General features: G+C 46.7%; 1 protein-coding gene across 17 annotated transcripts in view; it reads left to right on the forward strand.

The window, feature by feature from the left end:
- The window catches only part of LOC109896765 (non-muscle caldesmon), a 55,886-nt gene that overhangs the window by 20,851 nt on the left and 19,027 nt on the right, over window positions 1-16,008 (forward strand). For 5 of the 17 annotated variants that reach the window (XR_002256145.2, XR_004211001.1, XM_020491099.2 and 2 more), the window contains 7 exons: window positions 3,722-3,804; window positions 10,509-10,643; window positions 13,325-13,709; window positions 13,807-13,836; window positions 13,933-14,136; window positions 14,816-14,889; window positions 15,565-15,829. Coding sequence is in view for 12 of the 17 variants with exons in the window: in XM_020491099.2 (XP_020346688.1) it covers window positions 3,731-3,804; window positions 10,509-10,643; window positions 13,325-13,709; window positions 13,807-13,836; window positions 13,933-14,136; window positions 14,816-14,889; window positions 15,565-15,829 (1,167 nt within the window). In the remaining 5 variants the exon portion in view is untranslated. Of the gene's footprint in view, window positions 1-1,393; window positions 1,575-3,721; window positions 3,805-10,508; window positions 10,644-12,905; window positions 13,118-13,324; window positions 13,710-13,806; window positions 13,837-13,932; window positions 14,137-14,815; window positions 14,890-15,564; window positions 15,830-16,008 lie in introns of those variants that run through there. The other 12 variants (XR_004211002.1, XR_004211003.1, XM_031831917.1 and 9 more) reach the window with 8 other exon arrangements.

Raw genomic sequence — 16,008 nt, forward strand, 5'->3', positions numbered from 1 at the left:
GCGAGAGAGAGAGTTTACAGTGGGCGAGAGAGTAGAGTGAGCGTGGAAGAGAGAGAGAGAGAGACCTTAGTTCAGAGGGAGAGAGAGAGAGAGAGAGAGAGAGAGAGAGAGAGAGAGTTTACAGTGGGCAAGAGAGTAGAGTGAGCGTGGAAGAGAGAGAGAGAGAGAGACCTTAGTTCAGAGGGAGAGAGAGAGAGAGAGAGTTTACAGTGGGCGAGAGAGTAGAGTGAGCGTGGAAGAGAGAGAGAGAGAGACCTTAGTTCAGAGGGAGAGAGAGAGAGAGAGACCTTAATTTACAGTTGATAGAGTGGTAGTGAGTGGAGAGAGAGACCATAGTTTACAGTGAACAGGGAGAGGCAGGCTAAAATTGGTTCTGGTACGAAACCCTCAGAGAGAAAGTCAGAAAGATGTAATTCCAGGAAGCTCCCTTTCTCTCTCTCCATTCTTCTGCTCTGTGTATGTTAGCTTTGACGGAATATGGGTGGTCCCCTCGAGGAATCGGTGCGACACTGACATCGCTCCATTTTATCGACGGCTATACTCTGGAATGCTCTGCACCCTCACAGGCAAACTCCAAATCCTGTTGAATATAATATCAAATGATGATCTATGCCTAAATCGTCATACTTAAATATTCCCCAAATCATAGTCATACTAATAGTGTGCTCTCAGCCCCAGTGCTGCTTTCAGGAAGTATGTGATTAAACTAACGCTGGTGAGGGCTTTAGTGTTTTTGGTATTGCTCTCATTTTGTCTAATTACAGTTGTGCGAATTGCCGAAATCCACGTGCCAATTTTCTTCCTCCTGCAAATGGCGTAAGTGTATCTAAACAAGGAGAGCAAAGTATTGCCGTGTTGGAAATAATCTGGCCCGAATCACACGGGCATCGCAGTTTGACTCTGATAGTCCTCTAGTTGAAATGAGAAGGAGGTGGGGTCTGTGGGAGGAGGGAGAAAGAGAGAGAAAGAGAGGGAGGGAGGGAAAGAAAGGGACAGAGGGACTAGCCCTTCGAGTGATGGGTTTTGTTTAAAGCACACCTCCCCTGTCCTTGTGTTTCCTGTACACGCGCGTGTGGGTGTTGGAGACCCTTTTTGGTCCTCTCACTGTGTGAGGCTGCAGAGGGGCACAGAGCAGGAGGCTACAGCATGATCGACAGCACAACTCGGGAAGCAAGCCTGAAGAACCCACCCTGCCTCTCTAAAACTGATCCCGGATCTGATCCTAGCCATCCACTGACAGCTCTCTAAACAAAACAGGAAAAGTTGTAGAGATTTGGGAAGGAGAGAGCAAGGGGTGGTGTGTGTGGGTTGGGGGGGGGGTGTAGAGTTAAAGAAGGGAGAGACAGCAACCGGGAGAAGGAGGAAGGGAGGGCGAGTGGGAGGGAGGGGAGGAGTAGAAGGTGGAAAGGAAGAGGCGTTTGCCTTTGCTGTTGACTGCTGAAGCCGGTGAAAGATTGTGCAGCAGCAGGAGCTCTTTGTGTTGTAGCCGTGCTGGGATAAAGCAGTGGGAGAGGCTGGAATGGTTTAAGAGGGAATACAGTACATTTAAAAGTCTAATCGTCACAACTGCTAAGGTAGAGTACTGTAGCCTTTCACTCAATGCACTTTGCTGTTAGCTGTAGCAGTAGGCTAGATTGTGGTTGTGTACAGTTGTGTTCTTGTAAGAGAAGAGCGTAGGTTGATGATGACAGGCTAAGGATCTTCTGGGTGGTCCCGCTCCTCTCCCCGGTCACGTACCCAGGGTATTTGTAGTGAAGAGCGTTAACATCCTGCGCTAACATCTCTTCCTCCTCACACACTTTCTTCTCCTTTCTCCTCCTCCTTCATTCCTTCACTTTCTCCTTTTGTTTTGTTTTTTATAGTGAAATGTGACTGTGTGTTTTGGCGTGGAGAGATATCAATGTTTTCACAGTACTGTACGGCTAGTATTGGTAGTGAATATCCCTGTATCGAGGTCTAGAGCAGAAAGACATCCGGGTCGTATTCACTACGCATCAAGCAGAAGAAAACAGAATGAAACAGGGAGGGACTACCTACCAATAAGAAACGCCTATTTTAGTGTTTCTGTTGCTTGCCCTAATGAATATGACCCAGCATAGGATACAGAGGTACCGGATGGTGAAAAACTCATATGTTCTTGCAAATCAAAGTTTATTTGTGCGCCGACAACAACAACCTTACAGTGAAATGCTTACTTTCAAGCCCTAACCAACAGCGCAATTTTTAATAAAAAAAATAGGTATTAGGTAAACAATAGATAAGTAAAGAAATTTAAACTGTAAACTGACAGTGGAAATAACAGTAGCGAGGCTACAGTATATACAGGTGGTACCAGTACAGAGTCAATGTACGGAGGTCCCTGTTAGTTGGGCTAATTGAGGTAATATGTACATGTAGGTATAGTTAAAGTGACTATGCATAGATGATAGAGAGTAGCAGCTGCGTAAAAGAGGGGTTGGCGAAGGGCGGGATACAATGCAAATGGTCTGTGTAGCCATTTGATTATCCGTGGCTTGGGGATAAAAGCTGTTGAGTAGCCTTTTGGTCCTAGACTTGGTGCTACGGTACCGGTGGCCATGCGGTAGCAGAGAGAACAGACTATGACTGGGGTGGCTGGGGTCTTTGACAATTTTTAGGGCCTTCCTCTGATACAGCCTGGTGTAGAGGTCCTGGATGGCAGGCAGCTTAGCCCCAGTGATGTACGGAGCCGTACATTCTACCCTATGCAGTGCCTTGCTGTCGGAGGCCGAGGAATTGCCGTACCAGGCAGTGATGCAACCAGTCGGGTGCTCTCAATGGTGTTGCTGTATAACTTTTTGTGGCTAAGAGGACCCATGCCAAATCTTTTCAGTCTCCTGAAGGGGAATAGGTTTTGTCGTGCCCTCTTCATGACTGTCTTGAAGTGTTTGGACCATTCTAGTTTGGTGATGTGGACACCAAGGAACTTGAAGCTCTCAACCTGCTCCAATAAAGCCCCGTCGATGAGAATGTGGGTGTGCTCGGTCCTCCTTTCCTGTAGTCCACAATCATCTCCTTTGTCTTGATTACGTTGAGGGAGTGGTTGTTATTCTGGCAACACACGGTCAGGTCTCTGACCTCATCCCTATAGGCTGTCTTGTCATAGTCGGTGATCAGGCCTACCACTGTTGTGTCGTTTGCAAACTTAATGATGGTGTTGTAGTCATGCCTAGCCATGCAGTCGTGGGTGAACAGTGAGTACAGGAGGGGACTAAGCATGCACCCCTGAGGGGCTCCAGTGTCGAGGATCAGCTTTGTGTTGCTACCTACCCTCACCACCTGGGGGCGGCCCGTCAGGAAGTCCAGGATCCAGTTGCAGAGGGATGTGTTTAGTCCCAGGATCCTTAGCTTAGTGATGAGCTTTGAGGGCACTATGGTGTTGAACGCTGAGCTGTCAATGAACAGCATTCTCACGTAGGTGTTCCATTTGTCCAGGTGGGAAAGGGCAGTGTGGAGTGCAATAGAGATTGCATCATCTGTGGATCTGTTTGAGCGGTATGCAAATTGGAGTGGGTCTAGGGTTTCTGGGATAATGGTGTTGATGTGAGCCATGACCAGCCTTTCAAAGCACTTCATGGCTACGGACGTGAGTGCTACGGGTCGGTAGTCATTTAGGCAGGTTACCTTAGTGTTCTTGGGCACAGGGACTATGGTGGTCTGCTATGTAAACTACAATGTTGTTGATGATGATGTCGTCCTGCAGGGCGTAACCATGGATGATGACTTTGAGCGGCGCCGAGAGCTCAGGAGGCAGAAGAGGGAGGAGATGCGCCTGGAGGCTGAGCGGTAAGACTGGCCTCCTCGTCTTCCTCTTCTTCCCGTCTCCTCTTGTTACTTTTCCTCCCCTTCGTCTTCCTCCTGCTCCTCCGTCGTGTCTCCATCCTCTACCCCCGCTCTTCTTCCCTCTCCTCCTACATCCCTTCTTCCTACTCATCCTCCTCTGGACCTCAAACCTCTTCCATGTCCATCAACAACTACACACACACACTTACATATCTACGATATTGTTGTCTTATCTCATTGGAGTTTATCAGTATAAACTGGGTGGTTCGATCCCTGATTGCTGATTGGCGGACAGCCATGGTATATCAGACTGTATACTATGGGTATGACAAAACATTTTATTTTTACTGTTCTAATTACGTTGGTAACCAATTTATAATAGCAATAAGGCACCTCGGGTGTTTGAGATATATGGCCAATATACCACGGCTAAGGGCTGTGTCCAGGCACTCCGCGTTGCGTCGTGCATAAGAACAGCAATAAGCTGTGGTATATTAGCCATATACCACACCTCCTTGGGCCTTATTGCTTAAACATACCACTCTGAACATGACGTCGTAACGGTAAGTGTGCAGCCAGAGGGAGTTACAGGTACACGTGTTGTCCAGAGGGGGTGTTGATGACACAGCGAGTGCTGTGATCATATGACCTCAGTGCTCTTCAGAGCCCAGTTGAAGTCAGTTAAAGGGCTTTGAGCTGGGCTCAGGTTGTTACAGGTCCCTGTGATCTCCATGCCAAGTTGGAACCAGAGAGCCAACCCTTAAATAGTTTGGACTCTCCTCAGGGCTTTAAAAACATCACTCAGCAAATATTGGCTTCCTCTCCTCCTCATGCAGGCAGTAATCTACTACTGATCTGATGACCTGTGTTGTGTTCTCTCTCTCTCTCTCTCTCTCTCTCTGACTCAATAAGTTCTGCTTCGTCTCTCATCACGTCACTGGTAGAATGTACTGTTGAACTCATATAAAAGGCCTCTGTGCATCCTCAAGTCAAATGACTTACTGTAATACATACTGTAACAAGCCCAGACATTTCAATTGAGCTCATCTCAAATGGATCACCTCAACCATGTCTCCTTTTTTTCAGAGCAAGGGTACAGGAGACCGGGGCTGTCCTGCCCTGTTCCTGGTGAGCTATCGTCCTGTAGGTTTTCACTCCATCCCTCATCTAGCACACCTGATTCTAATAATTAGCTGGTTGAAAAGCTGAATCAGGTTGGTTACAACTGGGGTTGGAGTGAAAACCTACTCTCCAGGAACAGGGTTGGAGAACCCTGCAGTAGGCTACTTAACTCCAGGAGCTTAGTTTGCCCAGCCTGTCTGGGTAGCTTCATCCCTTATCCCGATTATACTTACAAACAGTCATTTAGCCTGGCCACACACATCATAAAACATGAAAATGCATCATGGGCAATAGGATATGCAAATGTAAATCTCTGGATGTCCAATCCCTTACTGAGCAATATGGCAGTGACATTTACTGAAGATATGAGAAGAGTTCTCTGCAGACCAGAGCTACTGAACAAGTCTGTAAGGCCTTGGATATGACACTATGTTAGTGTATGCTTGGCAAGATACAAAAATGTCAGTGCTCACCCTTAAAATGTGTTGCCAATAGAACAGAACAGATTAACCGGAATGACATTTACTTTCACGGGTGGCCAAACAGAACTATCTAGAAAGCCACGCCCCTACTAAGCCACACCAGTCTTCTGATCTGACCTAGTTCGTAAACCCAACTGGCTGGGCAAAAAATAACCCAATGTGTGTTCTGTCCACTATTTAACCTAGCATTTTCTTGTGTGTTTAAAAAAGAAAAGAAAAACTTTATCTATGACACTGTCCTCCTGATTTGTAAATACTGTAATGTGGCTAGAAACAGAAAATACTTCTTCCCAGTCAACTCAATCAGTGAATATAATCCTCTCATACATTTAATTGTGATGTGTGGTTATGTTGTACAACAAATGTAAACCTCTGTAGCAATGTTGGCATCTATTGTTGTACCTTTAGGCATGTGCCTACGCCTCATTGCTCCAGCTCAGTTGATTAAACGATAACTTAATGCAGTCGTTATATTTCACAACGGGTCATAAAACCCGTGTTTTATATGATCTATATTATCCCACAGTGTTTATATTATATGGCATTTGGTAGAAAATACAGACTGTATGAGAGAGTAAGAGTAGTAAGTTATGGTAATGGTAATGGCTGGCGTAGAATGGTATCCCAACACAGGGTCTCCAGGTGTTTGATGCCATTCCATCCGTTCCAGCCATTTATTATGAGCCGTCCTCCCCTCAGCAGCCTCCACTGGTATGCATGCATGCTTGGGTTACTGTATAGCCCGTGCACATGCAATCTGGAGGTCTGAAAGTCCTGTAGGGGTTCAGCCAGATTGGACCGTCATCAGGTGGGGAAGGCTTGACGAGCTCCATTCGCCTCCTTTAGCCCAGTGAGCCAAGATTTGTGTGTGTGTGTGTGTGTGTGTGTGTGTGTGTGTGGCTCTGCATTGTGTCAGATCCAGTCCGGACCAGAACAATCTGTCTTGTTGACGGAGAGGTGAAGCTCCATCCCTAATCACCAGCAGGCCAGAGATTACCAGGCCAAGGTGGACTCCGCTTCACCATCTACTGTGTAGTTCTGCAGTTCTTAATCAATCAAATGAATGTAAAGGCATCCACACTGCTCCCCTAAAGAATGTGGTATAGAAACCAGTGTTTGTGTTTCTGGTCACTGTGGCCCCAGGGGTTGCCTGACTGGGTCTTTTTTGTATTGCGCTCTGTGACAAATGACATACAGCGATATAGCTGGGATCTCAAGCTGTCTGGTTGGTGGCCGACACAGTGGACTTCACATACTGTCCTCTGCCCTCTGTGACTGACCAGGGCTTTGCTATGACAATGTAATGCAGACACACACGTACACACACTGGAATGTTTTGAGTGCAGTTTTTATTTGTCCCCTTTTTAAAAAAATGACATTCTGTTGGAATGTTCCCAAACCTTATAACCCTGTCCTGTGTTCTGTCATGTCACACGCGTTTCTTTTTTCCTGGTGACTGAGCCCAATGCAGTTTACTTCATTTATGTCATATTTCATAGCCTAGGCAACATGCAAAACAGTTCTGTGCAGGCCAGTGTTTGTCAGTCTGCTGCCCTTTGAGAAGCGAAGCTACCATTTTCTCCCCCATCTCCTCCACATCTGTGTGCAGGCCAGATCTCCAGGGAGGCCAGGAAGAGGCCAGGAAATAACACCCATCCTCAGTGAATGGACCGTTCCAAACATGCCCTCCCCAACCGGCGGCCTGCACCATAAACTCTCACTGGGCCTGCTTGTGTCTATCTGTTAGGGCGTCTGCCCAGCTCTGAATGTTTGGGGTGGACTACAGTACAGTTGGAGCAGTCTGGTTCCGGGGGGGGGGGGGGGGCTTCTTTTGCCCCACAATGTATATAAACCAAACAAATATGTCTAGACATGACCCATAATGTCAAGCTGTAACTCAAAAGTAACCCACGCTCCAAGCGGGAATCTCACCATGGGAAGCACTGTACTTGTCCTTACTCGGGTGCTCAGAAATAGGGGCAGCAGCTATAGAGGTGGGTGATGAGCAAGTTAAATGGTATGTAGGTCTATGGAGCACTGATAACAAGATAGAGGCCTCTAGAATGTCTGTAGACTTCTGGATGGGGGCTACGTTGTTGCTCTCTCTCTGGGCCTAGAGGAGAAAGTGAAGGACAGGGCGAAGCGTGGGAATGGGCCAGCCGTTCTGGCAGTAAATCACACCCCCCTCCCTTCCCTATGCGCTCTCTCTCTGTCTCTCTCTATCTCACCCTCTCCGTTTTAGTCCAGTAGAGGTGAAGAAGTGTTTTCTCATGGGCTTTCCAAAGTTGTTTTCACGGACATTGCTGAGATATTTTGCCGTAAAGAAAATATTTGGAAATATTTTCCCCTAATGTGTTTGGTGACTGGACCTAGTGTGACTGGACATGTTGTACTTACTCAAGTAGTCAGGAACTGAATGCAACATTAGGCTTAAATCAACTTTATTGTACACACTGTAAAAACGGACAATGGCAACAAATTCGGTTAGGATTCAAAACAAAAATTTCACACATTTGCAATAAAATGATTACCTTCATCCTTCACAATTTAACCCACAAGGACAACATGTTCATGTAATGGCCGACATAAGTTATACATGTCATTGCAAGGGAAGCTGGCTAGCCAAAGTTTGCAATGCACTTTATTAACTGTAAGCACTCCATGAGTAAGGCCACCCTTAATAATGGCTCGAGGGAGAGAGAGACCTACCTGAATGTGATTGCTGTGGCTGGACTCTCAGGCTCCTACTGTATAGGAAGATGTATTATCTTGAGCATAGGATAAGACCTCTCCCTATATTCTCTCTCTGATGGGAGGAGAGGCCGCACTGAAGTGGTAGGTGGTCTATAAGGAATGAGGATATTGCATTGGGGCCTTCATTGGTGCAACAGTCTAGAGCCAAGAGCGCCAAGCGTTTTGATTGACAAGAATGCTAACTAAGCTGTTAAGAGATTGTTGGACTTTCATAAAGCATCGTCAACCCGGAGATACTGTGACTCTAACTGCACTGTGCCACTAAGGACTGGTCCGATCCATTTTTAGACGCTGTTGTCTCAGTTTCCCATGACATTTAGGCTGTTTCTGGGACTATGCTACTCTCCAGAGGTTGAGTCAGTCTTTGCTACTCTGTTTTCTACAAACTGCACTTGGTAATATAGCCGGTCATCTATGTGCATAATGTTAAGGATGACGAGCAATATAGATCTTTCGAATAGAGCTTCTAGTGAAAGAGAGTGTGTGTGTGTGTGTTTCTCAATATACATACTACCGTGCTCCAAGTCTGCTAATTGGAGCAGTCGGAGTATGAGCACGGAGGGCAGTTCTCAGATGCGTACTTTGTTTGTACACGTTTTGCAGCATGTGTGGATGCGAGCTTCAGCTGGAATATTCCCAGGATTGTTGATGTGAGATGACGCCACCACCTAAGAAACAAAGACACATTTCTTGAAAACAATGGCGGATTTGGGTTATAAACTGAAGTGAGAGAAAATGATTTTTATCATTTTGGAGTAACACCCACACTCTTTCTCTCCTTCGGTCCCCCTCACTTACAGTGCATGGGAGTGTATGTAAGTTTGAGTGCCAGGGTGAGAGGGGGTGTGTGTATGCTAAAGGTATGCACCTCTCTGCAATACACAGTTACAATCCCATAGAATCTCTATTCTAACAGTCTATATTGCTCTTCATCCTTAACATTTGCACATAGATGACTGGCTATATCCCCAAGTGCAGTTTGTAAAACAAAGTAGCAAAGAGTGACTCAACCACCCACTGTGGAACCAGGACCAGCCAATCAGAATGACTGTTTCCCCACAAAGGGCCTTTATTACAGATTGTGTTGTGTGACAAAACTGAGAGTGGCCTTTTATTGTCCCCAGCACAAGTGGTACCTGTGTAATGATCATGCTATTTAATCAGCTTCTTGATATGCCACACCTGTCAGGTGGATGGATTATCTTGACAAATGATCTCTTGTTTTGTCTGTATTGGTCAAAGGTAATGCAATATTAGGGGAGTGCACAGTGCTTCTCAAAATTACGTCATCGTTGGTTTTCCTCACAAAAACGTACTAAGGAGAACGAACTCGGAACATAGTAGTATGCATATTGAGAAACACCCTGTGTGTATGTGTATGTATGTATGTGTATGTATATGTGTATATATATGAGCGATGGAGAGAGAGGGAATACAGTATCATGATGTCACTGTCCCCCCTGGTTTAGCTTGGGCGTGAGCAGAGTTCTGTGTTCAATTATAACAACATTCCTCAGTCCGTTTACCCAGCAGGAGAGACTGCTGTTCGCAAGCTGTAAAGTCTCCCATAAAACCACTCTGCTTAACATGTTAACTGCACATGCTTCAGTAACATGCAATACGCACTGCCAAACGGCCATATGATGTTTGCTTAGCTTAGCCGATGCCTGACACTGACTTTGAAGATCACACTGAGGCAGACAGAATGGAGCTCTTCTCACAAACAAAACATAGGCGGGGAAGATAAGAAGTGGGTTCAGTCCTTTAGGGGAGAGGCTTTCCCAATGTTTCATGAAATTGAAGATTAATCTACATAGAATGGACTGGGTACCTCTCTGTGGGCTAGAGACTTTCCTGTCATGCTGTCAAACTGCAGGGTGTTGAGATCAGTGATCTGGCCTTAGTAGAGTTCTCGGCTGGCCAGCACAGTACAGGCAAAACACACTCACGTACTGTACACACATGCACACACTATACACACACACACAGACACTATACACACTATGGCCCTTCACACACTAAGGCTCCCCACCACTCCTCCCCTCCACTGGGCTGAGCCTGGGCTGAGGCAGGCGTAGGCCAGCAGCCATGTTAGTCGGGGTCCTCTCATCGCTGGCCAAGCCACATCTCGAGACACTGTTTTCATCAGGCTGTGAAAAGTGAAACCTCAGCAGCAGCACCAGTGGCCTGAGCTCAGCAGAGCAGAGCAGAACAGGGTAGAATGTGAGTACAGTGAGTCAAGTAAAAGACACCGTGAGTCTTTTGTATTGCACTGTAAATACCTGGAGAATTATCTGGAGAACAATGACTTACTTGACTCTCTCTCCTCTCTCTTTCTCCCTGCCTCAGATTGGCCTTTCAGGGTAGTAATGAGGATGAGGAGGAGGCTGCAAGGGAGCGTAGACGCAGGGCGCGTCAGGAGAGGATGAGAGGGATGGGAGGCGAGGAGCCCAGTGACAGCGTGGTGATGACCAACAGTCATAGGTAAGACCTGAAGACTTGTGTTAGCTCCCAAACATAATGTCTAGGCTTTAGCTCAGGGGCTAACGGTATTGCGGTGCGTAGGAGATTGTGGTTTGAACCCAGTTGCCCCTATAATAATGGTTGTGTGTGTAACAAGGTTGTTATAGTAAACTGAAATGAAAACGAATCATCAAAAAAAAACAATTTAGTAAACTGAAATAAAATAATTAACAAATCTGTTTGAAAAACTATTCTGAATAACGGAAACGATTATCTTTGACTCCAAACTGAATCAAATCAAAGGTTCCGTTTTAGTTTTTTGTCAGGCAAGATGACTTTGCCAAGAGTGGCACAGCAGATATTTGGCGCGTTTGACTGGTAAGGCTAAAGCGACAGTAGATGAAAGTCGAGGAGGGAAGTCGGGGGAGGTGCATCTGTGACAGCCGAAAGTCGGACACTAATCTGGTTTTCTAACAGCAAGGCTCAGATCAACATGGCAGTTTTGCCATTGTTTATATAAGGCTTTCTTTACAATGCCGAAATAAACATGTACCTAACCCCAATATCACACACCAAACGAATAAAATCCTAATATAATATAACGTGTGTACACGTAGTACAGTCAATAATAGAGAGAGACCCTCAAATATCACGTGTATTTGTATATATCCACTGTACATAAATCACGGCAAATTGGTTCCCATTTCAGTCATGTTTGTGTGGGTCAAACAAAAACACCCTAGTGATTGGTTGACAATAGAGCCTCCAACAATGCAGACGATGGCTGCAGGATGAAGTCGTTGAGGAGCAACTGCAGAGACATCATGACCTTTGATCACATGCAGTCAACATGTAGGCGCAAGTTGAACTGTTTATTTATGTATTTTGGATTTTAGCCCACTTTTTCTCCCCAGTTTTCAATCTTTTCTCATCGCTGCACCTCCCCAATGGGCTCGGGAGAGGCGAAGGTGGACTTGTGCGTCCTACGAAACATGACCCGCCTAACCGCGCTCCTTAACACCCGCCAGCTTCACCCGGGAGCCAGGCACACCAATGTGTCGGAGGAAACACCGTTCAACAGGCACCCGGCCCTCCACAAGGAGTCGCTAGAGAGCGATGAGCCAAGTAAAGCCCCGTCGGCCAAACCCTCCCCTAACCCGGATGACGCTGGGCCAATTGTGTGCCGTCCTATGGGACACCCGGCCACAGTGAACCCGGGTCTGTACTAGTGCTTCTAGCACTGTATATGCACATGTGCATGGGTACGCTTCACGCTGCTTCAGCGAGGTAGCTACCGTACCAGAATCTTGCACTTCAACATTCCCGGTTGTTGCGGAAATTGACCCACTACTACTGTTTACTTTGTGCGTCTACATCATCTCGCTGAGTCTACCTTTAAATGTAACCTATGACCTGACCCATCACCTTATGCATTATTGCAACACAGTGGCAAGAACTGACATCCCAAAAAACACACGATTAACACATAAATGGCCCCTAGCCTCCCACAAATAGGCTTCTTTCTGTCCCTTAAACTAAAACTGCAAGTTTTTTTTTTTTTTATCAAACTTGAACTAAATAAAAACTAGTAAAGTGGATCTGAAAACTTACTAAAACAACTAAACTGAATTTCAAATAAAAATCTTAAATCTAAAAGCAAAATAACAACCTTGGTGTGTAACCCTGATCTTGTCCACTGTTAGAATGCAGCTTCCTCCTCCCTGGAGGAAGTCCACGGAAGCTCCAGGTTTCCTGTCTGCTGTCCTACCCTTTCCTTTCCTATCCTCTTCTGTTCTTTTTTATGGTATACTCTCTCAATGGAATAGGTGCACTGTGGGTCCCTATCGTACTGTAGGCCAGTACCCTTTCTAAAGTGTTGAAGAAGCACAAGTCTTACAGTAGAGTATCGCAGACATAGACTTACATCATTTAAACAGAGACCCTCTTCTTTTGTCTACCAATCAGTCATAAATAGCTCACCCTACTGTCCGCCCCCATACCATGTCCAGTTGAGGTCAGTACAGCAGTTGACACTGGAAGTAGTGGGCTGCTCTGACATCCACCAGTACAGAAGCACTGTTGTAGTGGAGAATGGTTTCTCTCTGTGAGGTCACAGCCATATCCTGTGGCTATTGAACAAGTCCGGGATTGTCTCGACCTGTGATCGGACGTAACCCGACCCATTGTTGATTGTGTTTGGTTCTGTGCTAACATTTGCCAAGCGGTGTCGTCAGCCTGTATTCAACTCTGTCGGTATGTGCGAGGTGGTTGGAGGGTTGGATGCAGACCCACGAACGGTAATGTATGGATGCCCTGTCAGCTTGCTCTGAGGCTGGGCAAAAGGAGGTCGCTAGTCGCTAGTGCAATGTGGACTGGATACGTTTCTGGGAGAGAAAAGAAGCCATGAACTTTCGTGTCGGCCTAAGTTACGCTGTTGGACCTAACCTGTGGATAAAAGAACAACCTCAAGCTAGGAAGCCAGAAGACTTGGTGAGGTAAACTGATTAGACGTCTGAACTGGGAAATGGAGCTATTTCCCCTGTTGTTGATGTCCATATTCGTGGTGTCCAGATATTGGGGAATGTCCAGCAGAGTGGTGGTAGTTTAACTTCAGAAGCAGTGACCACATAGCGAATTCAGTGGTTAACTGTTTTTTGTCCCCCTGTGTAATTGACTGTGGTATGTATCTCTCTCTCTCGCAGTGTGACAGAGACGGTGTCTGTGTCCTCCTCCTCTATGACCTCCTCGGGTGGAGGAGACGATGATGAGCAGGCCCTGCTGGAGCGCATGGCCAAACGAGAGGAGCGCAGGCAGAAAAGATTGATGGAAGCTCTGGAGCGAGAGAAGGATCAGAACCCCGGCAGTGACGGTAACCACGGCAGAGGGGAGAATACTGTGGAGGAGAGGTCCGTCGGTCGCAGGGGCTGTTACCAGGACAACGAAGAAGAGGTGGAAGAGCGGAACTGCCGAAAGGAGGAGGAGGTGGAGGCTGCTCCGGAGGAGGAAGAGGCTGAGCAGGGAGAGGAAGAAGCGGATGAAGAGGTGGTGGAGGAGGAGAAACCGAGACGATCCTATATGAGAGAACAGGTCAGTCTATTCTTCTTTTATGGACATTTCTGTCCATTTTCATTTTATTTTCCTTCGGCGTGTTTTCATTCATAAAATGTACCTTATTTATCCATAGGAATCTATTGACGTAAACACTAGAAACGAGGTATGATCATGGATATATTGATTGGAATGGTGGCTGGAGTTTGCTGATTATTTATCTGATTTTGATAAAACATGACACTTCCATTCCTTCTCACAGGAAGATACAGAAGAGCAAGCAGTGGTTTTAAATGAGGTTGAGGAATCAGAGGCAGAGGTTGAAGAAAATGCTGCATTAAGTGATAAGGTAGAGGAAGAGGTAGAGGAACCAGATCAGTTAGAGGTAGAGGGCACAACAGTGACCCTGAACAATGAGACTGAGGAAGACTGTCGGATGTCAACCATCCAAAACGGCTTGGATGTGGTAAGACTTTAACAGAGAGGTGTGAAATGGGAGCATGAACATCTCTGGATAACTCAAATGTCTCCGAAATAATTCTTCGAAATCGTTGTGTATAATAACTCTAAAGACAACGCATAGTGTCTTTGTCAATGAGGAAGAGTAGCGGTGTAGCCTGAATGAATATTTCCCAGACATTTGAAGTTCTCCAGACGCTAAGTGTGGGTCACAGTGTGGTTTTGCATCCACGGTAATAGAGCTACATCTCATAAGGTGTGGTTGAGGTCACGGTCATGTGGTTATCTTTAAGGTGGTTCAATGCCATGCCATCCACGGAGTGGTCACAATACGGTCACTGTGTGTTCAGCTGCATGTTTGCCTCTGTGGGGAAGAGGTTGTGTGTGAAACCTGTGTTTTGCATCTGTTTTCATGTCTACTCACTTTCCGCACCCCCCTGTTTTGCTTTCAGGTGTGTGTCCCAAATGGCACCCTATTCCCTTTTATAGTGCACTACTTTGAAGACTTGTGCCAAAAGTAGTCCAGTGGGGAATAGGGTGTCATTTTGGACGAAGCCAGGGTCACAGAGTGGAGTCACTGGTCTGGTTTGGATGGTGTGATGTCACATAGAAGCACCCACGCACAGACACAAGCATTCCTTCATTCCCAGAGTTCAGTGTGCTCAGCTTGTGTTCTGTGCCTGCAGGTGAATGAAAAGCAGAATGGAGGTCTGCACGAGGAGACTCCTCAAAAACACAAAAAAACAGAAAGGACCCTGAGGTAGGACCCAGAGACTTATGTGCGCTAATGGTATAATGCTACACGCAACACGTGCATGCATACACACACATACAAACACATACGCATTCTGTGGTCTTAGCATTCGGGCTCCTGAGTGGCTCAGCGGTCTAAGGCAGTGCATCTCAGCGCTAGAGGCGTCACTACAGACACCCTGGTTCAAATCCAGGCTGTATCACAACCGGCCGTGATTGGGAGTCCCATAGGGCAGTGCACATACGTCCCAGCGTCGTCCCGGTTTGGCCGGTGTTGGCCGTCATTGTAAATAAGAATTTGTTCTTAACTGACTTGCCTAGTTTAAATAAAAGTTTTTTAAAAATTATTATAATTCATTGGTCATGATTCAAAACCTAGGGGGAGGAGAGAGGTGGGAGAGTATTGCCCAAGGTGTCTGTCATGTAATTGAAAGGCATATTTATCCCAGCGCACACAGACAGACTGTTGTTTAGCATGATTGGTTTCTAGAGCAGAACGGCTGTATTTGACACGGGTCATGTAATCCTAGCTCCCCGGAGGGAAGCACTGGAGTGAAACCTTAGACAGCGCCCGGCTGAGTCTTAGTGTGTCTGTGTACCTGTGCATTTGTAGGCTTGTGTGTGTGGCTGTCTTTCTACCCGTGTGACGACATTAACCTGTCTTCCTGTGCGTGTCCCATAGCCGCGGCAGCGTGCGCTCCCCGGCGGCGGGGGCGGAGGAGCAGGACGACACGGCGCCCCTGGAGGCGGAGCTTAAGCTGGAGGAGCTGAAGCGCCGCCGTGACGATGCGGAGAGCGAGGAGTTCGAGAGGATGAGACGGAAGCAGCAGGAGGCTGAGCAGGAGCTGGAGGAGCTGAAGAAGAAGAGGGAGGAGAGGAGGAAGATCATAGAAGAGGAGGAGAGACAGAAGAAACAGGAGGAGGCCGAGAAGAAGGACAGAGAGGAGGTAGGGGTTCTCTCTCTCGCGCTCTGCCTCTCTCCTTCACTCTTCTGCACTCTCTCTCTCCTTTCCTCTCTCTCCCTCCCTTCCTCTCCTCATCTCAAGACTGTACACTTGATTTAGTCATAACATCTGTTGAAGATAACAGCTATATGTCATATTCCTGCCTGCTTCACCATGACATG

This window comes from Oncorhynchus kisutch, linkage group LG9, assembly GCF_002021735.2.
Source record: "Oncorhynchus kisutch isolate 150728-3 linkage group LG9, Okis_V2, whole genome shotgun sequence".
Taxonomy (NCBI): domain Eukaryota; kingdom Metazoa; phylum Chordata; class Actinopteri; order Salmoniformes; family Salmonidae; genus Oncorhynchus; species Oncorhynchus kisutch.